Source organism: Micromesistius poutassou (genome assembly GCF_964030765.1).
Source record: "Micromesistius poutassou genome assembly, chromosome: 21".
NCBI classification, from domain to species: Eukaryota; Metazoa; Chordata; class Actinopteri; order Gadiformes; family Gadidae; genus Micromesistius; species Micromesistius poutassou.
In genome coordinates, this window is record NC_140291.1 from 7,157,354 (window position 1) to 7,184,574 (window position 27,221).

Below are 27,221 nucleotides of genomic sequence, written 5' to 3' on the forward strand. Positions count from 1 at the left end.
GGGGGGGGGGGAGGGGGGGGTGGGGGGGGATCAGGGGGGAGGTAGAAGAGATTTTCTCAGCACTGAGGATTAAACAAAAATGTGTGTGACGCTCACATGATGTCACATGATGTCACACGATGTCACATGAACACGCAACCACACATCTAGGCTGTCTGCTACATTCCACCCCTGTTTCCTGTCTTTAGATACACAGGGGAGGCCCCAACTCCCCTGTGGGGTCGCTAATGATCCCGGCGTCCTGGCCGAATACCCAAGCTGGCTCTTGAGTCAGCATGGCCTCCTAATTATCCCCTTTCGGTCTCTAATTGGATCGTTTTTTTGTTCCTCGTGTCCCCAGTGTGTGTCTCCACTGTTTGGGGACATGAGGACTGTTGAGATAAGGAGGGGGAAATCCAGAAACAATGTGAAAAGGAAGGAAAGATTAGAACGGCGATGACGAAAGGCCCGTTTACCCGGGGAGGTGAAGAAGACGTTCCGCAGGTCCTGGTTGTGCGTGGCGAGGAGGACCTCCCCCGTGACGTTCACGAGGCGACCCACCACCGGCGGAACTCTCCGGAAGTCCAGGATCCTGCGGTGTGGCAGAAAGCTCTGTTATGGTGGACAACAGAATGACAGAACGACTAGGACCTGTTGATCCAAACCCACAAATCCAACCAATGGCCACAGTATAGCTATAAATATATATATATATATAAGTCCTGTGTTGATTGAGACCTTCATTCACGCATGGTTTGAGTGGAGCCTCAATAACAGTAATCATGTCTGGGATGAGTCCCAATGGTTTGGTCGACAAAATGGCGGCTGTGGTCCCAACATGAGGTGATGGAGTGAGGTGAACTGATACAGGTCGTGCCAGGAGAGGTGACCACAATCGAGAGCGAATGGAAAGGTGTCGGGTGATTATGGCAAGGTTAACGATATGTTAATTCCTATAATTGAACACATGGAGGTAGAACAGACGGATTTGCAGTTGAGGGTTGTGCGATAATTGTTTTTAAACATACCATCATCACCAACACCCATTATTGTTGTTGTTCCCTCTGTCTAATTGCTCTGGCAGAAAGTGGAGACTAAGTGTATTTAATGACAGGGCCCAACCCAAGCAATGCAATCCCCTGTGACTCAATTCACACAATGTGCTTTTAAACAGGTCTGTGTGTGTGTGTGTGTGTGTGTGTGTGTGTGTGTGTGTGTGTGTATGTGTGTGTGTGTGTGTGTGTTTGTGAAACCCCATTAAAACGGCATCAAAGGACCCATTTTGGAAAAAGCCTTATACTGTAGGTATGTTTATGGGCACAAGAAAACAGCTCATTCACTTTAACTGTGACCAAAAATACTAACAATTGTCGAGTGTCAAACTATAGTTTTTCCGATGAGTGGACAATTTTAGCCCCATAAATCCCCCATAATAGAAACCACAACATTGTATTGTTTAACCTAAGACGTAAAAAATAAAAAATGCGATTGAGATAGTGGTGGTCAGGATGTTGGGCGGGGGGGGGGGGGGGTTGTTCTTTCTTTGTGATTCACAGAGAGGCTTAACTCTGGGAGGTTCTGGGTTAAAATCCCATTGTCTCATCCCAGAGGTTCTGCTCCCTGTCGGAGTATAGGAAGGAATAAGGATGTGATCCATTTGAGTGGATGGCTGTGTGTCAGTACCTGTCTAAATGGAAGGCAGCGATCTCTGCGTTGTGCCTCTGGAAATCCACAAAGTAGAAAACGTCCTCAGAGGTGACCTCATCCCTCTGCTGCCTGACACGCACACACACACACACACACACACGCATGCACACGCATGCACACACACACACACACACACACACACACACACACACACACGACGCATTCACACACGCACACACGCATACACACATGTACACACACATGCACACACGCACATGCATGCCCACACATAAACACACTCACCCATACACACATACACACACACACACACACACAAACGCACACACACAAACAAGACCATTTATGAAATAGACTTTTCAACTTACATCCACAGTTCATCAAATTGCCATAGCAGTATATTGAACATGAGTGCATTCAGCCATACTGCTGATGTTGTCAAAGTCTGTAAATTCAGTTTTTAACCTCATGGGTTTAAACATGGCTTTGCCAAAGTCATTCATCTTCAAAGCCAACTTCAGATGGTGTCCGCTGGGTTTCACCACTAGGAGACAGACAGAGAGAAAGACAGAGAAAGAGAGAGAAATAAAGAGAGAGAGAGAGAGAGAGAGAGAGAGAGAGAGAGAGAGAGACAAAAAGAGAGAGTGAACATCATGCAAATGAACATGGCAAATGTCAAAATTCATGAGTTGCATATTTCCACACCTTCTGAGAACAGTTAAAAAAAACGCAACACCACAACAGCAGGCAGTCAAGCTAGACTTTGTTGTGTCTGAGTTTAGTGGAGGAATATTCCCTTTGCTCCCTGGGATAAGATAATAGAGGGGTTGCTCACAAAGCTCGGGTTCCACACACTCTCTCTGGGTTTTTGTTCTGCCTCACAGCAGTGAGCCAGACTAACGCGGTGCCTGCCTTTTGCTCTGCACTCTGTGAGGAGGAGTATTAATAGTTTACTGCAATCGTTTCTTTTGAACAGAAATCAAAGACCAAACCATTTTGTATCACATTCCTAGTACCTCCTTTCAAAGTATATTCTGTTTGTGAAATTGATAAAAGGACACTGGTTGCTTTATAGGTTGCTTTGCAGAGTATATAAACGCAACAATGTGGTTGCAAACAGAAAACTAAAAATGACTTGCTCAATGTGTAGTTGCAGAAACCCAGCGCTTGTGACAAATAATGATCAAAAATAGAGTCTACTTTTTGCATAGAAAATCTAGAAATTCCTCTTTGCTTGCGGGTGCAGTAGTCTGCCAGCTCAAAAAATTCTAGATTAAAAACACAACACATCACTTCCAGACAGGACACATTAAAACACATTTCCACAAGAAAAAATGTTAGAAGCTACATTAGGCCTGCGTTCAAAGCAGCACCAGGTGTAGGGTAGCAGCCGGGCTCAGAATCACCCACTTTAGCACACAGACGATAATGAGGATAATAAGGACAGAAGTTAACGAGGATAATGAGATTGATTTACTGGAACGTCTGATGCTCATTCCGAAAGGTTTTTCAGTCACAAATGACATTTTTGCCTGGTGACTCCAACAACTCAACTATACTTCAACTAACAGAACATAAGTGGATGTGTAGGTATCTGTCTACACTCAAGCCACTACGTCAACCCATCGATCTGCACACCCTGCTGCTCTTCAGCGATGTAGGTGTGTCTGAAGTGGAGCTTGATGTGTGGGTGCTAAAAGTGCTGGGAAACCACACATCAAGCAGTGTTCATTAATTAACAGCCCACTGCTCCCTTTTGAACGCGGACAAGCGCACTACGACCCACCCCGCCCCTGTGTGGCCGTGTGGCGGTATCCAATAGCAGCAGAGAGACGAGTCAGTGACAAAAGGTTGAATGAATGAATTGTCCCGTTGTTGTCTGAGAAATGGCTCTGGAGTGTTGTTGATCGTGTCTGGCGGTGCCGTGGACGGAGAGAGAGAGAGAGAGAGAGAGAGAGAGAGAGAGAGAGAGAGAGAGAGAGAGAGAGAGAGTTTTGGCAGAGTCGAACCCATGGATTTAGTTTCCTTGATTATCCTTCCAGCACAAACATCCCATGTTCTCTTAGAGTTTGTCAATGAGTCCCACCTGTCTGGAGTGGACCGTACAGAGGGGATACACAGTGAGAATAGTGTGAATGGTGTGGTGGCGGCGGTGGCCTGAGCTCACCTTGCTCACAGTCACACGCTCCTTTCAGGGCCTTCTCGTCCTGAGTGTAATCTGCATGAGAGGGATATACAATATGACACGCTGAACATCCATTCATCAGCAGCCGGCCATGCATGTCTGTCTGGCTTTCTGTCTTGTCTGCCTGTATCACATCGTCCAGCATCACACACTACGTATCGGGTCTGTCTGTTTGTCTGCATGGCTGTCTGTCCGTCTCCGGCATCACACTACACATCCTGTCTGTCTGTCTGTCTGTCTGTCTGTCCATCTCCGGCATCACACTACATTTCCTGTCTGTCTGTCTGTCTGTCTGTCTGTCCATCTCCAGCATCACACTACATATCCTGTCTGTATGTTCATTTTACCGTCTGTCAATCTGTCCATCTCCGGCATCAAACTACACATCCTGTCTGTCTGTCTGTCTGTCTGTCTCCACCATCACGCTACATATCCTGTCTGTATGTCTGTCGGTCTGTCGGCCCCCAGCATCACACTACACACTACACACGTTTGTCTGTCTGTCCTTCTGTCTGTCTGACTGCCTGACTGCCTGACTGTCTGACTGACTGTCTGTCTGTGGGTCCCAGCAGCACCTGCGCTGATGACCGTGAGGTCGTGCATGTCCCGGAGCAGCTGGCCGATGGCGGGGTCCTGGCGGGAGTACAGGTGGTAGCGGTTGATTCCCAGGTGGAATTTCAGCCAGCTGACCTCCGGGTCAAAGGTCACCTTGTGCTTGGGCACGGTGATGTTGGAGGCGGCAGCCGCCTCGTTGTACATCTCCATGTGTCTGTGGGGAGGAGAGGGGATACAAGAGAGGGGGAAATGGGGCGAGAAAACAATGGCTTAGAAATCCGGGAAGGGTTTGACATGATGTAGCTTCCTTGACAACTTCCTGAGAATTTACTAAGATCTATGACGCTCTCCTCTCCTCTCCTCTCCTCTCCTCCCCTCTCCTCTCCTCTCCCCTCTCCTCTCCTCTCCTTTCCTCTCCAGTCCTCTCTCCTCTTCGCTCCACTCTTCTCATCTCCTCTCCTCTCCTCTCCTCTCCTCTCCAGTCCTCTCTCCTCTTGTCTCCTCTCCTTTCCTCTCCAGCCCTCTCTCCTCTTCTCTCCACTCTTCTCATCGCCTCTCCTCTCCTCTCCAGTCCTCTCCTCTCCGGTCCTCTCTCCTCCCCTCTCCTCTCCTCTCATCTCCTCTCCAGTCCTCTCTCCTCTCCTCTCCTCTCCTCTCCTTTCCTCTCCAGTCCTCTCCTCCCACCTCCCCTCTAGCCTCTCCTCCCTCTCTCCGTTCCCGAGTTCTGAGTTCCTGTGTTGGTAAACACACGAGGGAACTCGTGGAAGAGTGTGCTTACAGAGGAGCCAAAATTCACCCTACGACCCAAAACCAACTGCTCATGTGGTGAAACTCATCGCCTGTGCCTGACCACACTGAGGGGGAAAAGCCTTCCTCCGGACCAAACAAACAGAGGCATGCACCAACGCCACTAATTGCGTGCAGCAATGGGATCTAAATATACATTTATGAATTAGATTTGCTCCCGAGGGAATTTCCTGCCATTCTGCCCGTCATTCAAACCGACATCATGGCCACAATCAGGGCCAATGAGTACAACAGAGGAAGCAGGGGGCAATACATATATATATATATATATATATATAGAGAGAGAGAGAGAGAGAGAGAGAGGACAAGGAAGTGGTTAGAGGAAGTAGTAGGAGGAGGGAGGATGCGGATGCTGGGAATGTCATGGACTATGAATATTCATGGGAATGATCTTTCAGGCGATGCACACATGTGCACAAACACACACAAACATACAGAAACACAAATACACACATTCACACAAATCACACACACACACACACACACACACACACACACACACACACGGCTTCACTTTACCTTCACTTTAACATGCTTTGCGTTTAAATTAAAGCACACAAGCAAAGTCAGCCTCTCCCTTCAAAATAAAAGTTCAAATATATCTCTTGTTTTTCACTGAGATGTACAAGCACCCCATAGACAGGAAAGCCCCCTGTTGTGTGTCTAACTGTCTCGTCAGCAGGCGGCAAGACCAAGCAGTGTGTTTAGTTATGTGCATACACGTTTATGACGAGCCGAGAGCAAAGCCACATAAGGAGGTAAGAGAGAGATGGAGTGAATGCAATAAGAGAGAGAGTGAGCGAGAGATGGAGTGGTGGAGGTGAAGACATGGAGCAGGAGAGAGAGAGAGAGAGAGAGAGAGAGAGAGAGTCCAAGATAGAAAAAATAGGTTGTTCGTTATTCCCATTTGTTCACTTTAATTTTCCAACATTGTAGCCCAGGCTTTCGGTGCGTGTGTGTGTGTGTGTGTGTGTGTGTGTGTGTGTGTGTGTGTGTGTGTGTGCGTCTTTGTATGTGTGTGTGTGTGTGTGTGTGTGTGTGTGTGTGTGTGTGTGCGTCTTTGTATGTGTGTGTGTGTGTGTGTGTGTGTGTGTGTGTGTGTGTGTGTGTGTGTTTGTGAGACGTGTGATGTGTGTGTGTGTGTGTGTGTGTGTGTGTGTGTGTGTGTGTGTGTGTGTGTGTGGGTGTGTGTGCGTGTGAACACGATCCAAGGCAGCTTACGCTGCTACAGGCTCAAGAGGGATCTTTGGAAAGCTCTAAATCCTTGTTTACATTCAAGGGATCCTTCCAGACGTCTGCAATTTTTAAATGACACGTTGAGGAGGGATTCTACCCCAGCCAGCGAAACGCTACGTTTTTTACGACCCTGTCTTTAAAGAGAGTTTATTGGCTCGCCAAAAAACTGCCACGCTCTGAGAGAATGAGTGTTCAGAATGGCTTACGTAAATCTCTGCTCGTCTGCATGCAAGGACGGTGTTCAAACATGCATGTGTGCTTGTTGTCATTTACTGTGTTGACTGTGAATCTGTGATGTTTTTGTGTGTGTGTGTGTGTGTGTGTGTGTGTGTGTGTGTGTGTGTGTGTGTATGCATGTGTTTGTGTATTAGGGAACTCGCAGCCACTGTGCCAGTGACCTTGGATCTCGACCACATTCTTGCCTTGTGTATTCATGGTCAGTTTGTTCAGTTTATCAGAAGCAAACATGTGCATCAGCACACAGATTGACATTCATTGAAAGCAGAGAGTAGCGAGCATGAAATGTAGATGTTTTAGTCAACAGCACAATCCACTTTGAAAATCTTGAATCAATATTGTGTCTGCACATTTTGCCGTTCTGCTTGGAATCCCACAAGATTCTTTGAATTATTTTGGAACATGAGCAAAATAAATTGACACTCAAAGTCGCAGACTTTGAGTGTTTTTTCTGCCTTGGCCAGCAGATGTCTCCCTTGTGTTCCTTCATCATCTCACCTGTCTTAATTAGTTCCTTGGGTGTGTTGGCGTCTGTCTGTTGGTGTCGGTCTGTTGGAAAATACCTGTGTCCTCATCCACCGAGCTACGCTTCAACCAATACACTGAAGTCATGTCCAAACGATTTGACACTCCCCCATGTTTTGCACAACAAGGCTACAGCATATCCAGGTTGTTTGAAATACAACAAACGGCTGCATGCGATCACTCCGACTCCATTGAGGGAAATGGTATTAATGGCACGCTGTCTCTCGCTGTGATAGAAACATTAACAACAGAAGCCTCACCTCTCCCAGCGGGACACTTTCTTCTGGTAATAGGCGATGAGCTGCTCCGCCTGCAGCAGCCTCTCCTCGGGCCCCAGCACAGGGGTCTGGATGTTGTACAAGGGATGGTCAAACAGCCTGTCCAGCTTGGAGCCCCCGTCGTCAGCGTCGCTCTCTGCGCTGTCCGGGGGGCCGTCGGTGCTGTTGGAGAGCCGGGGGCTGACGAGACCGCCCTGCCCGGGGAGGGAGTCGTTTCCCAGGCCGCAGACGCACCCGGGGCCCTGGGCCTGCCGGAAGTCCTGGAGCTTTGGCAGCAGCACGAAGTAGAGGTCTGCGGTGAAGACCACCGTCAGGGTGGTGGCCAGGAGGAGACGGTCCCTCCTCATGGTCCCGGGGGGCGGGGGGACACAGGCAGCGGAGCGGGAGGAGGCACACAGGTATCCAGGTCAAGAAAGATGGGACTCAACAAAAAAAAAAGTGGATAAAAAAATAACTTGAGAGTTAGCTCCTCCGGTCTGCGTTAGGGGGCATCAGATTAGAAACTCCCAGTTTCCAGTCAGACGGACCCAAGAGCCGAGAGGTAAGCGGCAAGTCTGGTTATGGGTCATCTCTCTCTCTCTCGCTCTCTTTTCCTCTTTATCTCTATCACGCTCTCTGACACACTCTCTCTCTCTCTCTCTCTCTCTCTCTCTCTCTCTCTCACACTAACACTCTCTCCTTCTGACGCTCTCTCTCTCACTCTCTGCTTATCTCTGTGTGGCTGTGCAGAGCTGTTGTTCCTGCTCCACCTCTCTGCCACCTCCTCTTCCTACTCCTCCTCCTCCTCGTCTTCCTCCCTCCTCCTGCTTGCAGCTGACGAGGGAGCAGAGCTGACCCCAGCGTGTGTGTGCGTGTGTGTGTGTGTGTGAGAGTGAGTGAGTGAGTGTGGGTGCGTGTGTGTGTGTGTGTGTGTGTGTGTGCGTGTGTGTGTGTGTGTGTGTGTGTGTGTGTGTGTGTGTGCCTTGAAACAGTCACTTACGGCTCAGCTGCAGGCTGGGAGTGAGCAAGCCGGAGAGAGACAGAGGGAGAGAGGGAGAGGGAGAGAGAGAGAGAGTGTGGATGTGCGTGTGTGTGTGTGTGTGTGTGTGTGTGTGTGTGTGTATCCCCAAGTTTCAATTGACGAGAAAGCACATTCAGGATTCCTTTGTTCTGATAAGACAAGAAGTACAATACAAGACATTGCAGTGTGCTTGTTTGTGCCCACACGCACACACACACACACACACACACACACAGAGTGACAGTTAGAACGTAGTCTTGTTGTTGCAGGAAATGAGGCGACTGGTATTTATGACCGATGACCTGAATAAAAGTCATCCAGCTGGTTCTCCACTATAGCACTGACACAACGTGTTCATTTGTGTGCGTGTGTGCATGCGTGTGTATAGCGTATCGATTTATTTTTTCACCAGGACCATGTGTTGGTTTGTGTCATATCCTAATAGTCAATTGCCAGTGTGTGTGTGTGTGTGTGTGTGTGTGTGTGAGCCACATGCAGTGTCTGTACATGTGTCCTTGGTGTGAATGCCCCTGTGGCTGGTATGTGTGTGTGTGTGTGTGTGTGTGTGTGTGTGTGTGTGTGTGTGTGTGTGTGTGTGTGTGTCACACACTAATTTCCCTGCCTAGAGCAGCACTGGTGCTATTATCTCTCACTCTGATTTTCTCTCTCACTCTCACTCACATCTCTCATACACACACACTCTCTCTCTCCAAACACACACACACACTCTCTCTCTCCATCAAACACACACACACACACACACACACACACACACACACACACACACACACACACACACTCTCAACAAACACACTCCCTCTATACTCACACACACTATCACTACACACACACACTCTGTTGTTTGCTCATGCTCCACAGAGAGAGTGCAAATGCTAAATTGTGCATGCTATGAAGCTGTCCTGTCTGCTGTAAAGCCGGTTCACAGCCCCAGACTGAGGACCTGGCAGGGCATTCTCCAGCATGCATCTGCGTTGTTGTTATACTGTGGTATTTTAAAACATCTGTCGTCTGTTTGGGTGTGTGTGAGTATGTGTGTGTGTGTGCATGTGTGTGTAACTCTGGCAGAGGGCTAGAAGTCACTTTCCGGGGCCGATTTCACTCTATAAAGAGGAAACAGGCTGTGGGAGTTTGAAACTCCCACAAATGTTTGAAATTAACTACAATTTCTGAACAAACCAACCACCTAACCACATTATAAAGCTGCATCTGGGCACACACACACACGCACACACGCACACACACACACACACACACACACACACACACACACACACGTGAATGTGTTTTAAATCATTTTAGACCATAGATCTGAGAGTGTTGAATAGTGAGACCAAAATATATATTTTGGTCAGGCAGAGTCCAACCATTCTAAAACGAATATGTTTTCAACGAAATTCTCAATTCTTACTTATTTTCCACTGAACAAAGCCATCCTTGACCAGACAATAAAGGGCAACACTCCTTAAATCCACCAGAATCTAAAGCATTCTGACATTATGTTCTGTCGTGTCATGTCATGTCATGTCATGCCTGCACAGCAAACAGGGGAGGAGGGGGCTATGGGTAACTGTAATACAAATATAACACTGAATGAATTCAGACAAATATCCAATAAGCCAAAACGTCAGACACGGTCAGAGTGCACTTTGTGTTCAATATGAAATGAGGTCAACCCCTGTTTGATGTCTGTCTTGCTGATTGACCATTACGTTGTAATATGCAGACCCTCTCATCCCAACAGACTATGAGTGAATTTATAAAGGACCTTGTGGACATTTGGGATCGAACCCAGAACCTACTCTCTGCGGACCTGTGTAATTCAGACATGGCGATTGCAATGGGATGATGGTTGTATTGGGACACAATAGATTGACGATTGATTTGAATGGTTAAAGTCACCTTGACCTTGGGGCCTATCGCTCCAATTTTCCAGTCTCCCTTTCCTTAATTTATTTTGGAACCAGAGAAGGGAGGGATGTTTAAGTGCCAAGCCCTGTGCACGAAGACACGTTGGCCTTGAGTTACGACATGACCTGGCCCGGATTAAACCAACGGACCGCTTTGATTAAAAATATAAGCGTCCATTTCAACACGTCTTTAAAGTGAGAGCAGATACGTATATATGATGGAACAGCGGAGAGAGAGTATACAATGGGAATAGGAAGGGAATAAAAAAGATTGGAAAATAACCGAAAAAGCCTGTGTTATCAATGTTGAAAAGCCAATGTCCTCACACTGCCTTTCTTCACTATCTGCAATAGTCTGCACATCATGGTGTTCATCCACTACCTGCAATACTAATAGATTGCGTCACCTTTTAAAAGCCGTTTCCCCTTTTCTCCAAAGGGACTTCAAAAAGTATTAAAGTTATACAACTGAGAAAGATTTATTTTTTTAATCTTTAGCATTTACATTTTGTCCTGTATTTTCCACTGTGACACATCGACGAAAGTTCATCTTATATCGAAGCACATCTTATTTACATGTATTCCAAATAATGACACAAAAACATAACGGCAATACAATGGAGAACAGGAACATTACATGTGTTTTTTTTTTATCAAACATCAAACACATGTAACATCAAATCACATGTAATGTCTATTTCTATTCATGCATTTAAAGGTGTCAACGTCGGTTAGCTTTTCCCGCTCATAGCTCATCTTGGCGCCGCCGCCACACCTCAGGCTGTGACTGTCAGCCCAGGGGCTTATGGGTAATTCTCCTTGCAGTCCTGTTGAGAGGAGGCACACAGAAATGGATTAAAATAAACCATAGTTGGTGAATAAGAAACCCTTTGTGGGTCAATTTCACGAAATGTATAAAATAATAGATGCTCCGTCGATGTCTGTAACTACAGATCAAGGTGCAGCAAACATATTTCTACAAATATATATTTCTTGGACATATTTTGGATGTTTTCCTCCATCTTTGTCCCATACTGTTCGACTTTAAAACACCTTCCTCCTGCCTCAACTCAAAACCCAAAAACTCAGGATATTGGAAAGGGGGAGTTATGGAAACAATGTGAAAATAAACACAAAATATTCAACCGAAACCATGTGAGCGAATAGAAAAGGCATCCGAGAGAAGCCTCGTTTATACCGCAGGCAGCACACTATGTACAAAGAAAACAACTTTTTTATCCCCGGTGATGCACACAACGTCTCCGAACAGAAATACCCTGAACCCAAAGAGAGTCACTCAGCCGCCATGACCACGTGGGCTATCTGGAAGCCCGCCGTGGAATGCCACAGCCGGAATCGCTGTCTCTTCTGCAGATGTGAGCCAACGTGTTCACATTGTTTTGCAATAGCCACGTTCTTAACACTGTCGTAATGGCCGGGCGTTAAGTCAACTGCCACTGTGCGTCAAACAAAACCAAAAGACGCACACACAACACACAATCTATCAAGTACACGGCTGTGTGATTAGACGGGGATTGTTGTGCAAGCATGAGTGTGTGTGTGTGTGTGTGTGTGTGTGTGTGCGTGATGTCTGTGTGGGAGAGAGGGTTTCACAATCAGACAGCAATCAAACTGCAAAGTTTCAGAGGTCACTTAGGTCAAGGGCAAGGTAAGGGTAAGGGATCATTAAAGCTCTGTGGGCTCCTGGACCTGACAAGGGAAGAGTAGGCAGTGATGCAGAAAACCTATACGTCTTTAATGAGGGCCTGGTTATTGTTGTTGGTGGTGGTTTTTGAAAATGGTGCCTCTGAACTGGGATATATGTGTGTGTGTTTGCATGTATGGGTATGCAAGTGAGTGTGTGTGTGTGTATGTACATGTAAGTGTATGTGTATGTGTGTGTGTGTGTGTGTGTGTGTGTGTGTGTGTGTGTGTGTGTGTGTGTGTGTGTGTAAAAACAAACAAAAATAGATAATAAAAAAAAATAAAAAAGTTTCAGAGGTTGAACAAGTTATTGAAAGGTTTGCAAGAATAGATAAATGCTTTAAAATAAAATAAAATAAAATGGGGAACTAGGTTGTCATGACAAAGTGTTATTGTATTATCACACAATAACTTTAAGTTCGGCTCTGCCATTCAGCAAATTGCAAAGTTCCTTTTGGCCAGCCGTTACTGCTGTTTGTTGACGCGGCTCTAGCTACGTATAGCGCACCACTTCAAGAATCTGCAGACAGTTCATCTCACAGAGGCCCACAGAGCCACATTCATAGCGGCCTACCGGTTGCTCCCAAAATAAAATAAACAACCTATATATACAGACTGCTACTGTTTGCAACTAAATCTGTTGACGCAAGAAAATCAGGAGCTGGATTGTTTGGCTGGAGGGCACCTTGGTAGAGGTTCAGTCACACACACACACGCATGTTCACTGATCACACAGCCCACCCCAACCAGACGCTCCCCCTGCAGGAGGAGAAAGAGGGGCGTATGGTTGGAGGAGGAAGAAGAAGAAGGGGGGAGTTAAGAGGACGGGTGTCAAGCGTCAGTAGGACCCCACCTGTTGAAACATCACCAGAAGGGAGAAAAGAGGAGGAGAGGAGGAGAGGGGGGTAATGAGCAAAGAGGAGGAGAGAAGGAGAAGGGGGTAAGAAGCAAAGAGGAGGAGGAGGAGGAGAGAAGGAGAGGGGGGTAAGGAGCAAAGAGGAGGAGATGAAGTGGAGGATGAGGAGGAGGACAGACGGAGAGGGGGGGGGGGGGGGTAAGGAGTAAAGAGGAGGAGGAGGAGGGGGAGGGGGAGGAGGAGAGAAGGAGAGGGGGGTAAGGAGTAAAGAGGAGGAGGAGGAGGAGGGGGAGGAGGAGAGAAGGAGAGGGGGGTAAGGAGTAAAGAGGAGGAGGAGGAGGAGATGGGGGAGCAGAGGAGTATGGCACTCAACACTCATCATGGCCTCACCTGTAGCGCCAGAGCGTGGTAGGGGGAACATGTGGTGCCGACCTGGAACAGTTTGTTCAGGTCGATGGTGCACAGTAAACGCTGCCTCCTCCGATGGTCCATGTCCTCAAATAGATGCTGACATGAACGTTGCTATGGAGACACGGCGGTTGGAGGAGGAAAACCTTCCGTTTAGTTTAGTGTTCATGTGTGTATTTGTGTGTGAGTGTGGGGGTGCGCGTGTGTGTGTGTGTGCGTGTGTGTGTGCGTGTGTGGATGGTTGGAGGCCCACCTGGTGTGGTGGCGGGTTGGGGGTCTCCAATGTGTGAGCAGCATCACTCTGTTCAGGTGAAGCTGCTGCTGCAGTGGGGGGAGAGGGAAGGAAGAACAATGAATAAGGTTTGGTTCATTTTTGTGTATTTATTGCAGCTGTTGTTGTTGTTGTTGTTGATGTGAGGGACGCACAGCTAATTACATATATTTTTTAACTGGTTCAGAGAAGTGGACAAAACAGTGAAACAAAAGTATAGGAAACTTCTCAAAGAGACGTAAACACTCACAAACCCACACACTCGCAAACCAAATTTCTGGCCTGTAGTTTCTGCAGCTGAGCATGGTCTGAATGTTCCTCAGTGTGCGTTCCAGACTTTAAACTCCAGTATGTAAAGAATGGTCTACAGCAGCTCCCTGCAATGTGGTCAAACTGTGCGTGTGCCAAACCGTTTCAACTCTTAACTACTTAATATAGCAATTCTTTTCAAATTGAAAAAACATTGTCTGTCCTTCCTGTTTGAATTTGCATTGCGTTGTCCAGTCATGTCTTACACATCACACAACTATGCTTGTGTGCACAAGTGATTGTGTGTGTACATGCACAACTGGGCACACACACCAAAGAATACCATTGAGATTGAGAATTACTAAGGTGGCTAGATCAAAGACATACAGACAGACAGACAGACAGACAGAGAGAGGAAGAGAGTGAGAGAGAAGATAAAAGATAAAAAGAGATAAAGATACTCATTTAAGATGGTTGACAGATAGATTAGTGGGTTCAGTATAGTAATGTGTGTGTGTGTGTGTGTGTGTGTGTGTGTGTGTGTGTGTGTGTGTGTGTGTGTGTGTGTGTGTGTGTGTGTGTGTGTGTGTGTGTGTGTGTGTGTCTTGCTTCAGCGGCACCTGTAACGAGACGGTTACCTTGGTGATCAATCTGCTCCGGTGACGTTTGACCTTGGCCCTTCACCTGCTCCGAGGCTTGACCTTTCACCCCGGCTTGGGCTCTTCTCCCAGCAGGGTCACTTTGATTGCTCCCTCTCTCGTTCTCCTCCTCCATCAGTCTCTCGCCCATCTCCCCCTTGCTCTCCCTGAGTGGACCAACACATGCATTGTAAGGGTTCAACATAGATCTCTCTATACAAAGTCAGTAACATCTATGCAATGCTGTTCTGCAGTCATTCCATCGGAGCAACACCTCATCTGAAAACATTTGCTCCATTTTTATCCCAGTTCTGCATAACAAGGCTGACTCCTCCAACTCTGCTCCTTCCCTCCGACATCATTCTTTCAATAGTTTCTCCCTGATGGCGTATATAAATATGCCTGGGAAAAAAAGCCTGGATGAACAACCAAGGCAGTATTTACCTTTGGCACCAAGATGTATTTTTCCATCATGCATAAACACTTAAGCATGATGTTGGTGCCATGCCTGATCCATTAAAGATTAACAGGGTGGAGTATATCCAATCATTTGGTTCGGGTTAGTACCTTGGTTGCCTCACTGGGACTCTTGAGATTGAAGCGCCTGGAATTGTCCTTCAGGACAAATACAGGTTTGAATCACAATTATAGGACTGCTGCAAATAGGCCTGCCATTCATTTCAGAAGCTATACTTGTGTGCGCTCATCCTGCTTCATGCTCTTGCAAAAGTTTCTTCCCTTGGATTTGGAGGGCTTTCTGTAAAACCTTTTAGAGCAGGGGTGTCAAACTAATTTGAAGTTGCGGGCCATAACAGACCAAATGCTATTTAGTTTGGGGCTGGACTGAAACAAGCACTTCTTATACGCTGCGCTGCCATAAAATGGCGACTTGACTATTATTTTTCAGATTATTTGTTCTGTATCAGCGTCATCATTTTCCTCTCTTTGACAGGGACATCTTGACAGTCGAAGTCAGCAGTTTTTTTCCTTCCGTTTTTTTTTTGGCTGTATGCGTGCGCTCCTAAGAAAGTGTGTGTGTATGTAAGAAAATTGAGAGAACCACCGACCTGACACCGCTGGCTGTGAGGGCTCCGGGGGTGAGAGGCTTATAATGGGGGGCCTGGGGAGCCCTTTGAGGGTACCTCCGCATCGGGGGGGCTGTTCAAAAGGGAGCCGACTCGACGTTGTCACTCACCGCCCATAGGAAGCGGGGCGGGCCACGTCCCACTGCGCCCCCGGTCCGAAGCGCCCCACGGGGCTCCCGGCGGACGTCCACAGCCTGGCAGAGCCGTCCGTGGAGGCGGTGAGGACGAAGAGCCCCTGGGGGAGCGCCAACACCTCGGCGCAGACCAGCGCCCCCTGGTGGGCTCTCCAGCGGTGCAGGAGAGGAGGGGGCCGCTCACACGCCGGCTGAAAGGGGGGTGTTACTGTTTAACTGTTTCATATTTCGTCATGTGAGCAGATGCTTTTACCCATGCCTCGTCCACATTTTTATATTTGTAATTAACGAGCAGGTTGGGGGTTATGCTTTCTTGCTCGAGGATACCTGGGCAGACTGAGGACATCAGGGGATTGAACCTTCAGCAGCTTCTCAGCTGGGAGACAAACATCCAAAGCACTAGGCTAGCCTTGGCACACATGTGCACACATATGTTTCACACACACACACACACACACACACACACACACACACACACACACACACACACACTCACTTCCTGCAGGACGTCCAGGGCGTAGTGTGAAATATCCCACACCTGGAGGCAGCCGGCGGCGTCCCCTGAGACCAGGATGCTGTTGTCACGGTGATCAGAGCTCAGCGATAACACACGCTCGCCGGGCCGACCGGGGCCCGAGATCTGTCCTGGGATCAGGAAGTAAACACAGACATGGAAACATTTACAACTTTGTAAACAGCAACAGTGAATTCATTAATGAGCAGGTTGGTGTGAGGCATCTTGCTCCAGGGCGCCTGCAGGTAGACACAGGGAGCTTGAACCCTCAACCTTTTGGCTGGGAGTCAACACCGTACTAACACCGTACTCTGCAGTAGTTCATACAGCACTTGCAGAGTAGAGTATGTTTCCTCCAGGACATTTATCAACAGTGAGATTGTAGCTGTTATGTAGTTATTGTTGTTGTTGTTGTTATTGGAAAGCAGTGATGTGATAAATGTTCACACCTAATGGCAGTGTAAATACTGTTTTAAGAAGAACATCCATTTTGGATTTTGTCCAAATGATGCAGGACTGACTTTCCTCAGACTTAGCTCCCAGTATAACCCTGGCATGAAGGTTTTGTTTTGTCAAAGTGTTTATACTTTGTTTTTGTAAGGAGAAACTAGAGCAAAGTTTAAGACACAGTGTTTATTGGTCACTCAACAAACAAAAACGGCTGTGACTGTGATTTAAAGAGAAAGGTCTGTCGTATTTAAAAAATAATGAAATTATTTTTGCGAAAACACCTAGTGAAAAAAAGATTGTGGCCTTTGCTCTTATTCATACATGTAACATGACGGAATTCAGGAAATTCCTCCCTGCCAGACAAAGAAATGCACACATACGAAAACAGACACAAACATACACAAGCACTCCACCCTGCGCACACGCGCGTGCATGCACAAACACAAAGACATGCGCACGCACATACACATGCACAAACACACACACACACACACACACACACACACACACACATGCTCCCACGCTCACATGCACACACACACACAGTGGCCTCAGTGCGTGTTTCCCCTACCACTAAACACCGCTGGGTAGTGGAGTAGCATAGCTGTGGGCTGCCAGAAATGGCCCTGGCAGGAGGCTGGCTCCTCTGTTCACTCCGAGCCCCAGGGCTTTATAAATCCGTCTTACGGACGGATAATTAAACGTGAAATCTGGCTGCCTCTGGGGGTCACGGAGATTAGGGGGAGAGACTCCGTCTCCTTCCGTCAAGCGTCGTCGATTGTCTGTGCGTCGAGGGTTATTTATAGCCGCGTCGCTTTTAGTCTGGCCTTCTATCGATCCGTTATCGGAATCGTCCATCCCTCCCGTCGTCAATCGAGCCGTTATTCCATGCAGCCGTACATTATTACACTCATCCATCATCCATCTCATCGTACATCCATCCAGCCGTTGATCATTCATGCATCCATCCATCCATGTCTTTTCATAATTCATTCATTCATTATTCCATCCATTAACCATCATCAATCTATTTGTCAGTCTACCAATCCCTCTATCCTTCCACCATTTCACCTACAAACCTACCTTTTGTTGGATCTCTCATTAGCCTCATTTATACATTGGGGATGTCACTGTGGTGAATAGGACAGTGTTCTGCATGACATTTTAATATACAGTTATAACTGTACTGGGGTCTGTGTGCACCTCAGAAAACGTACCTGAGGGAACTGCGCAAGTACATCACAACAGTATACCTGGAACTTGATTTGAACTGACTACTGCCCTCATCTGTCCCAGCTCTTCACACAAACATACACAGACACAACCACGCAGGCACTCACCATGCGGTTGTGTGTGTCCTGACAGGCTCCAGAAATACAGAGAGCCCCCCTGCGAGGAGACCAGCACGGCCTGGTCCCTCCACTGTCTGTCAGCAGCCCTGTGCTGCAGGAACAGCAGGTGGTCTACAGGGGGCGCAACCCTGAAGAGTACACAAACAGAATGAGACAATCATACTGTATTGTATTGAATTATATCTGGTATTTTTTTTGACTCTTTTGTCCAAAGTGTCTTAAAATTTGATTTGAAGTGAATGCATTTTTAACATTGGTGACCCTGTGCAAGAATCAAACGACTAGCTTGGTAGTGTAATTAATGGCATGCTTTAACAATTAGGCTCCGCAAGACCGGGCACTTTCACTAGTAATTGAGCCAGTAATTGAGCTAGACCAAACCAAATATTGTAGTATGCACGTCGCATGTGTCCTGAATAAAGTTGACTGATGAATTGATGTGATCTCGAAATCAGTAAAAACGAGGGCCACACTGCCCCCAAAGGCAGTGTCCGGTCACCCAGTCTGAGTGTCCCTCTGTAGCCTCTGCACCGGCCCTTGGGTCTCCACCCTCCAGACGACGACCTCTCCGTCGTAGCTCGCCGTGGCAACGACCCCCAGGGCGGGGCACTGGCACACGGCCAGGATGTCCGCCTTATGCACGCCCTGAGACTTCCAGGCCATGTCCGCCTTCACGTACACATCCTGCACACCGAGATGTGAGAGATGGAGCAGTTCATGAGAAACTTTCATGTTTCAGCCACAACATGCTATTTATTTGATCTAGTGCCCCTACATTTAGTTTTGTCAGCTATTGATGCTTGTGATGGATAAGCGTTCTGCCAAGGATGATTTCAGATGTGAATGTGGAAAGAAACGTGAGAAAAATGTGCTCAAAAGTCAACATACTTGGATGAACCATCTCTTTGTCCCGTGTAAAGTGAGACGATGAGACGAGAAGATCTTAGGAGTAAAGCAATATGTGCAGCATAGAGGCTGGTGGTGGACGTAGGACAGGTCTAGCATTCATTAGGATTCTGCTCCTCATGTTTGGATTTTTCACCTCACCCCTCAATATCGTTTACCCCATTTTATCATTAAGTCCATTCAGTACGTGTGTTCTTGCCCAAAGACGTTTTCTTAAAAAAACACTCTGCATTCTGCTGACTTAGGAGAACTTGGGAATGGGAAGACAAATGCTCAGGACTGACTGTAAAAACACTAACACAGGCAGATTTCTGGTGCGGTCTTCAAGGTAAGGAATGTCTGCCCTGAGGATAGAGCTGTATGCTGCAAGCCTGGGGAAGGGAACAGAGCAGTGTGGAGTCTTTATGCGTGAACTTGGTGGGCTGCAAACCGAGACTCTCGACTCAGGTTTGGAGGGTTTATGCGTGTTTATGCTGGCGGAGAGACACGTGGTCTGCTATAGGCTGGACCTGGAACATTGGCTTCTGTGTTAGGGCATGTGCGTGCGTGTGTGTGTGTGTGTGTGTGTGTCTGACTGACGATTTCTGTCAGAGATCCTTTGATTGGAGTTGATTTGAAAATGGAGACACATGCCCTTGATAAATATGCATGCCTGCTTGAAATCACAGTATTGAAAAATCTGTAACAGAATCTACAAAAAAATCCTTAAAAGTTTGTCCAAAAAATGTTTTTTTTTAAAGAAATGTAGCCAAGCAAAGTGAAAAAGCAACACAGTGAGGGTATTTTGAGGGCTGACGTTGATATATGCGTTTCTATAAGAGTTCCAACATGACTTTACATTTGCGTTCATATATGAGTTTATATATGCGTTTATATATGCGTTTAGATACGCAAATATATACGTGTGTATATATATACACTCGCTCAAACATGTCTCGATACCACGCACCTGGGCCCCTTCGATGTCATACAGCACCAGCCTCAGACTCCACCCCACCGTCAGTAACTGGTTGCCGTGGAGACAGGTGACCCCGGTGACCTCTGAGGCCGACACCGGCTCCAACTTGTGCAGGTTCTGGCCGTTCAGCAGGTCCCACACCTGTGTGACCGCACACATTGCACACACAAATGAGTACATGAGTCACCTGAGTCATGAGTCATGAGGGCGGGGGAAGGAAGAGGACGCAGGCCGTACCTTGACGGTGCCGTTGCAGGCCCCTGTGATCAGCCTCCTGCCGCTGGAGTCCACCGCCATGCAGGTGAGGGCCTCCCTCCCGTGGGCCCCGTGGACGGTGAAGCAGCCCCGCCCCGTGGCCGCCTCCCACGCGGCCACAGAGGAGTCGCGGCGTCCGGCCACCACCTGGCCCAGCCCGGGGTTGTACAGGGCGACGGTGACGGGCGCGGCGTCCCGTCGTCCGCGTTTCACCGGCTCGCGCCCCGCCCCTTCTCGTTCCGCCGCCGTCGCGTCGTCGTCTCCCCTGCCCTCGGCCAGTCGCAGCAGAGCTAGGTAATCTTTGCAGGCCACCAGTAAATGGGGCGGGCCCTTGGCCGGAAGCGCAGCCTCCACCAACAGGAAGGGGAAGCTGCTTTGCTCCGGGGAGCGACCCGGGTGGAAGCAGGGGAACGGCAGGCGCACGGTTCTCAGGCAGTGGTGGGAGGAGACGTCCCATAGCTTCAGCTCCTGAGGAGAGATCACCGTGAGCCAGCTACAAACAACCAGCGTCAGAGACACATCTCCTGGTGGATATTCACTACATTTATTCCAGGTCATTTTAACAGACTTTGAGGGATAATTGAAATGTTTTTCATTTCATTCATTTGTCTTCTCTCGTTATATGGGTCGAATTGAGATCAATATGAGGTCAATTAATTGCGGTAAAGCGCTTTTTTGTGTGGGGGGTCCTGCCTCGGTTGGTGGTTTGACTCCCACCACCCACGCTTCAAATGTAAACACTCGCGGTATCGCATGTCGCCTTCAATAACAGCGCCATCTACCAAATGGCACATGTCATATTATAAAACCAAGGTTGAAACGGCCCTCCAGACGTAGGTGCGAGGGGCTTCCCGACCGAGAAGTAGCCGGATTATATGCGTTGTCCCCACAAGGTGGTCCAGTTGACGGTCTACTCGACGGGACTCACCGCGTCCCTCGAGTAGCTGAACACCTGGCCCCGGGGCTGGTAGAGGACCACGTCCAGGACGGTGGAGCTGTGGCCCCGCAGGACGGCCACAGGACGGGCGGTCACCACCGCGTTCCACAGCCGGACCGCCGGGTCAAAGCCCCCCGTCGCCAGCAGCCGCAGCCCCCTGCTGTAGTGGAAACACCTGACGCCCTGCGTCATGGAGAGGAGAGGGAGAAGAACGCGTGACGACGGATTTGTGTCAACAACAACAACAACAACTCGGGAGTTTAACACAACGCATTCATTAAGGAACGGGAAAATAACCCATTGGTGGATAATGTGTTTTTTTATGGTGTTCTGTGTACTTGGAAAGGAAGAAAGATGCCTGTTCTTTAACGACGTATGAAGTGAGTTAGCGCCAATTATTTGGGCTGGAAAACCGTTGCGGAGAGCGCCTCCTTAGTCTTATTCGTCGGTTTATTGGGACGTAAAACCAAAATGCGCTTTCATAAAATTCACCCTGTTGGATTTGGTTTCATATGTTTGGCATTACCGATTTACAGTTCAGCCGGATTCAATCAGTGAACAAGGTGACGTCACTTTAACCATGTGCGGTCGCTCCTCGGTCTTTGACCGTTTATTTCCGAGGTTATTTTTGAAAGCGCCCGAACGTTTTCACCACTTCAGCCAAACCAACAGAACTAGGTCAGACTCAACCAGACCAGAGGCTCTGATCCAACCCTGCTCTCCTGAACTCAAGTTCAGTCCAATTCAGACAACCTCACTCCACACATCGTGGGTGGTACCTGACTCAACCAAATCAGAAGCAAGCCATTATGTGCATTCACATTAAGTCATTTGGCAGATGCATACATAACTATATTTAAATGTAATCGATCAAATTAAATCAGCCCCATTAAGATTTATCTTTTAGCAGCCTTCATTTGAATAACACAGTTTGGTTTAACATAGTCGCACCAATTAGACTTTGGGATTTTCATCTAAAGTCTGATTGCAGACAAGCTCAAATCTGGGTGAGCGGACACACACACACTGCTCAGATATGCGGGCGATTCAGCTTCTTATCGAGCAAATTCGGCAATTTACATTTAGAACAGTGGGCACAACGGATATGGAGGAAGACATCTGGGAGATTTAAAGGGAAGTGCCAGGCGACTCGCCGTAGACCTAATCATTGCCAATCCCACAGTGTAGTACCTGGGCGATCTTCCAGATGTAAGGGTCCCTCCTGAGGGACGCATGCATGATGACCACAGAGGTGTCGTCGCTTTCTGATGACGTCACGATCAGCTCTTCCTCGGGTTCAAACAGGACTCTGTTGACGGCCGCCTTGTGGACGTCGGGGATGTGCTGGTAGGTGACCAGACTGCTGTGGTCAGACAGGTCCTGCGGCGGTGGAGAACGAGGTGGGAGATTCACGTTGGCTAAATGAGAGGATTCACAGCCATTGGACTGAACATACTAGTCCTGAATGATAAAGAACGGATGATGTGAATGTGAATCAAATTGATAAATAATAGAGAGAGAGAGAGAGAGAGAGAGAGAGAGAGAGAGAGAGAGAGAGAATCATATAAACAGACAGCATACTGGCATATAGATCCTTTGGGGTGCGGGGTCGTGGTCACCGAGCTGATTCTCAAACAGGCCCTTGGACGGGTTCAGGAACCACATCAGGTTGACCCCTCCATGGTCGTCGCCCCAGAGGAGAAGAGAGCGCCGCCCTGGAGACTGGGAAGACAAACACAAGATAATAAATATTCAGTTTTGTTTATTTGGCCTATTTTGTAAAACATGCACCAAATGATAATGACCAACGTAAAAGTCTGACCTTTTCATCATACCAGTAGCAAAGGGCAGTTGGAACATTATGAAAACCTTGAGGGAAAAAAAGGAAAAACAAGATAAAAAAAACACCACACCGCCATGGTGCATTATGACACTAAGCTGTTAATGTGTAGGTTTAATCTGGTCAACTACTAAGCCCCTTCATTTACACAAGTCCTACCAAAGAGGATAACCTCCTCGGAGAGTCCGGTCGCTGAGAAGTTAACGAATCGCAGCTCCCTGCATCCGGTTGCTATGGCGATCTTGTGGACATTGGTCATGTACACAGCATCCGTGGTCCAGCCTCTGAACCGGTTGCCCCTTGTTACGGCCTTCTCTAAAGGGTCCCCGGAGAGCTGGAGATGAGATGTCAAAAAATGTATATGTGTATATGTGTGTGTGTGTGTGTGTGTGCATGTTGAGTATATATATATATATATATATATATATGTCCATGTGTGTGTGAGTGTGTGTGTATGTGTGTGTGTGTGTGTGTGTGTGTGTGTGTGTGTGTGTTTCACTCACACCAAGGTGCTGGAGGATGTGAAGACGGCTGTTCCAGACAATCAGTCGCCCCCCTTTACTGACGCTAATATAGCGGAGGGAGGCTGGCTGGTGGACAGCCACTACCCGCACAGTGGTCTCTTGCTGCCATCGCCAAGACCAGGCCACAAGAGGGCAGCACACAGGGTAAAATCACACGGTAGTAGCATTACGCAGGCAACACGAATGCACTTATGCTTTGGTGGGCATTGGCCAGTGTTGTGCATGAACTAGTTCATTGAAGAAGTTCATTTTTCTATGAACTTTGAACTGAACTTAACATATTTTTAACTAAAGAACTTGAACTTGAACTAGTTCAGATTTTGTGACATTCTGAATTGATGCTTAGGTCCAGATGACATGTTTATTAAATAGAGTTACTGCCTTAGTTGTGATGAATGAAACAGGTGTACAAATAATATCCATAGCAATTTTTGTAGTGATGGGCAGCTGGTAATGGAGAGGATTCATTTTAAAAGATAAGCACAGAATATTCACTCCCACGGTTTTTCTTCGGTTTCTCAAAAAACTGTTAATGAACTGAACATGAACTAGTTCAAAACTGAATTGGTGAATTGGTGAATTGTATGAACGTGAATTTATTCATATTATTTTGTATGAACTGAACTTTGAACTAGTTCATGTGAAGTGTGAACTTGCACAACACTGGCATTGGCTTATTACAGTCTATCTTGAGGATAGCAGTAGCCGTTACATCTAGAAGTAGCTGTAGTACACAAAGAAGCATGGAGAAAAATCGTGTTGCAAGGCATGAACGGGAGTGAATGGACGTGTGCACGGTGGACAGCTAGCAGCCTACCTTGTTGTAGAGGCAGTGTTTGATGAGCGGCAAGGCGTCTGCTACAGCGCCCCTAGGAATGGATGAGCTCTCTCTCTCTGCAGAAATACGCAGTAGGAAGGAGCAGAGCCTGGGCCAGTCAACAAGGCCCTCGCTGTCTATATCCACCTGAAGAGAAGAAAAGAAAACACCTCACACCATGGAAGGACTTCAAAGGGCCCTTGTTTTACCGGCAGGTGTGAGGGAGGGATTCGACATCACAAGCCATTTCAGAATCTTTCCTCTGGTGACAATGAGCCCTGGGATAATATGCATGGCAATGTTGTTACTGACAAATGCGGGGGTATAAGAGAGCAGATGGCAAGTGCTGTGTGTCTACTGTCTGAGCAAGCATGTCTCTGAGGGTTTTGAAGGGGTCTTGGTTTCATCCTTCCTGACTTAAGACACCGAAGGTAGGGCTGGGTATAATCTACATATCATCATATAATCATACATACATGCAAAAAATGTATGTTATTTGTGTTTAACATGACCAACACGCTACAGCAGTCAACACAATATAGTGCAAGTTGGGCCCAAATGTTTGCCATGGGAGATGTACAGGGTTAAAGCTTCAAGCATCCGTGGGAAAAGGCATACATTAGAAGATCAATTATTGGTACGCGAAGCACATCCATAGGAACGAGGCGCTTGTGCCGAGTTCCGAAGTCCTGTGCTTCAAGTACCAATAATGACATTCAAGAACGCCATCGAGTGTAAGATTGCGATTCAATAACACAAACCATCTTCATTATCAACAATATTGTAAAATATTTTCATATTGTGGGTTAATTTGCCCTCAAATTCAAGCTTTCTGCCTGAGTTCATCTCCATCAGAAAATAGTTCCTATAGTAACGATAGCCGACTCTTGGTCAGTTTAACGTTGTTATGGAAACTAGGCTCATGAAAGTAGTTTTGGCTAGTTAGCGTAGCGATACTTTCTGTAATTAGGCACAATTTTTTTGTCCATTCTTTCACCAGGCATTTAAACACGCTCGAGAATGGGAATTGACCAATCGGAGTGCTTGCTTAAACTTGCGTGTTATTGAAGCATAAATATGGGATCCTTCAAACGAAGATAGATTTGAACTGGAAAATGTATCTCTTTAATCCAGCCCTAAATGAGGAAGCTCCAGCAAAAAAAAAAACTGCGGTCAATGGTAAATATCTTACTTTAAGGGAATAGTTAGCCAATATATCTGAAAATGACTTAAAACTGTAGCCTTTCTATACAGTTACATTAAAGGTATGCATCTTGTTCTCTTTACCTCACAGAAAAACCTCTCCACACTGCCATCACTGACATCTGGACCAATCACAGAGCTCAAAACCTTCCGGAACTCCTCCAAATCGATTCTGGGGGCTTCCCTTCCCCGTCGTCCAGTCTCCTCTATCCCTCGACCCTCGTCCTGCTTGGGTTTCCTTGGTCTCCGCCGGGACATCCTGTCTGGGGATGTCTTGTGATTTTCGAATGCGTCTTTCAGGAGTTGCAGGTTCTCCGCTGTTAGCTGTTCTGCCAGGCTGCCCCCACGCTGCGGGCCGCTGGAGAAAAAGGGTTTCATGAGTTTGTCATTTGTGGACCAGGTAGGGGTTAGGCCTCTTGCTTGAGAATGCCAATAGGTAGACTGCTGACTTTCGAGATCAAACCCAGTACCTTTGGGAGGCAAACACCCTGGCCGTTACACTAGCATGACCCCTTACACAGTATCCTGCCCCCTGTATTAAGATACTAATTTAGACGCTCTATGCTCTTATAGTATTTAGGGCTGTCTGCAAAGGAGAACAGCACTCCCCGGTGGGGACTTAACAAAAGTACCAACAATAGCTAGAATATTGAATATGTTATCATCAAGATCAGTTAGATATGCATTTATTTATTCAAGGACTTATGACTATGTTTTTAATTGCGTGTCTATTTGTGTGTGTCTGTGTGTTTGTGTGTGGTCTGTGCTTGAGTGTATGGACCCTAAAGTGCCCCAAAAAGCTAGCTACGCTTTGATATAAAAGGCCACAGCAGCTCCTGTGTGGCCCTGTTGCCGTGGAGACAGTGTAGCTGAACAAAAGGTCACATGTCTGTGCATTCTAAGGTCACTTCCTGGTTCCTGGTCCATCAGGACATGCTTGATTGGCCATGTCTGCATCAAATCCACCAATAATGATCACAGGTTCAGATGATAATTCAATCAAATTATAAAATACATTGCCTCCGAAAATATAAACTATTACCACTTTTATACAGTTTTCACAATAAAGTGTATTAATGAATTGTTTATTTGACATATTTCTAAATATACAGACTGATCATGTATGGGACATTTAGTAATAACATATATTTACATTGAAATTATATAAATGTTAAATTTGTTGATAATTCAAATTCTGATATATATTTTTTATATACCGATGTGATTACTGAACATGGTATCACCCAACAAAAAAAAGAGAGGTAAAAACATTTACACACAAAAGTTCCGAACTAATACATAATTCTGGTTTCAATAATCCAAGTAAATAAGAGAGGCTTACCCAGAAATCCTGCTTGGTGCCTCTGTTTCATAAGCATCAAACTGATCATATCTTTTCCTCAAGGGGTCCATGTCAGACGCCTTTAAATAGAAGTCCCAAAGGTGTCCTACCTAAAATGTTTGGGCTCAAATGAGGGCACAACAGTTGTGCTTTCTCCAGATGAACCTAAAGTGTAAGCTTCACTCTCCTTTGTCCGCCTACAACCAAACTCCACTAATGGTGAAATACTCCAGCGAGACCAACCTGATGTGGTCCTCCCTCCGAGTCTACAGCCCCATCGCCTTTGTCGCAATCCCTTGCTCTTCTGTCTTTTCAGACAAACACAATTTGCACACAAAGCTCTGCTGTCCAGCACAGAAAGGGCGAGGGGGTGGGTGGACGGG

The 27,221-nt window shown here is 47.0% G+C and overlaps 2 protein-coding genes across 3 annotated transcripts; both read right to left on the bottom strand.

The window, feature by feature from the left end:
• Window positions 1-80: 80 nt before the first annotated feature.
• Window positions 81-8,282, bottom strand: LOC311366924 (pseudokinase FAM20A-like). 2 transcript variants are annotated; one of them, XM_084485706.1, is made up of 6 exons: window positions 7,450-8,282; window positions 4,405-4,598; window positions 3,812-3,862; window positions 2,110-2,188; window positions 1,663-1,755; window positions 81-571 (listed from the first exon to the last, which is right to left on the bottom strand). In XM_084485706.1, exons 1-6 carry the CDS (start codon window positions 7,812-7,814, stop codon window positions 271-273), a joined length of 1,083 nt encoding a protein of 360 aa, XP_084341832.1. In that variant the 5' UTR covers window positions 7,815-8,282; the 3' UTR covers window positions 81-270. The 2 variants fall into 2 exon arrangements, with proteins under 2 accessions (XP_084341832.1, XP_084341833.1); XM_084485707.1 differs by having other exon boundaries at window positions 440-571; window positions 1,663-1,751; window positions 7,450-8,273.
• A 2,916-nt stretch (window positions 8,283-11,198) lies between these two features.
• Window positions 11,199-26,909, bottom strand: LOC311367210 (cilia- and flagella-associated protein 337; the record flags this gene model as incomplete). The annotated part of the gene is made up of 19 exons (XM_084486052.1): window positions 11,199-11,222; window positions 13,346-13,477; window positions 13,617-13,684; window positions 14,522-14,688; window positions 15,717-15,931; window positions 16,237-16,385; window positions 18,045-18,184; window positions 18,556-18,740; window positions 19,912-20,061; window positions 20,158-20,643; window positions 21,104-21,295; window positions 22,304-22,492; window positions 22,694-22,834; window positions 22,935-22,981; window positions 23,112-23,286; window positions 23,456-23,578; window positions 24,294-24,440; window positions 25,581-25,854; window positions 26,839-26,909. The coding sequence occupies 19 exons, from the start codon at window positions 26,907-26,909 to the stop codon at window positions 11,199-11,201; spliced, it is 3,075 nt and encodes a 1,024-aa protein (XP_084342178.1).
• Between the last annotated feature and the right edge of the window lie 312 nt (window positions 26,910-27,221).

Excerpts from the sequence above, each read along its gene's own strand:
- LOC311366924 (XM_084485706.1), bottom strand. The coding sequence starts at position 7,814 with ATGAGGAGGGACCGTCTCCTCCTGGCCACCACCCTGACGGTGGTCTTC. Across the intron at positions 2,189-3,811 it reads AGCGTGTGACTGTGAGCAAG|TGGTGAAACCCAGCGGACAC; the intron begins GTGAGCTCAGGC and ends TCTGTCTCCTAG. Across the intron at positions 572-1,662 it reads GCTGCCTTCCATTTAGACAG|GATCCTGGACTTCCGGAGAG; the intron begins GTACTGACACAC and ends GCCACACCGCAG.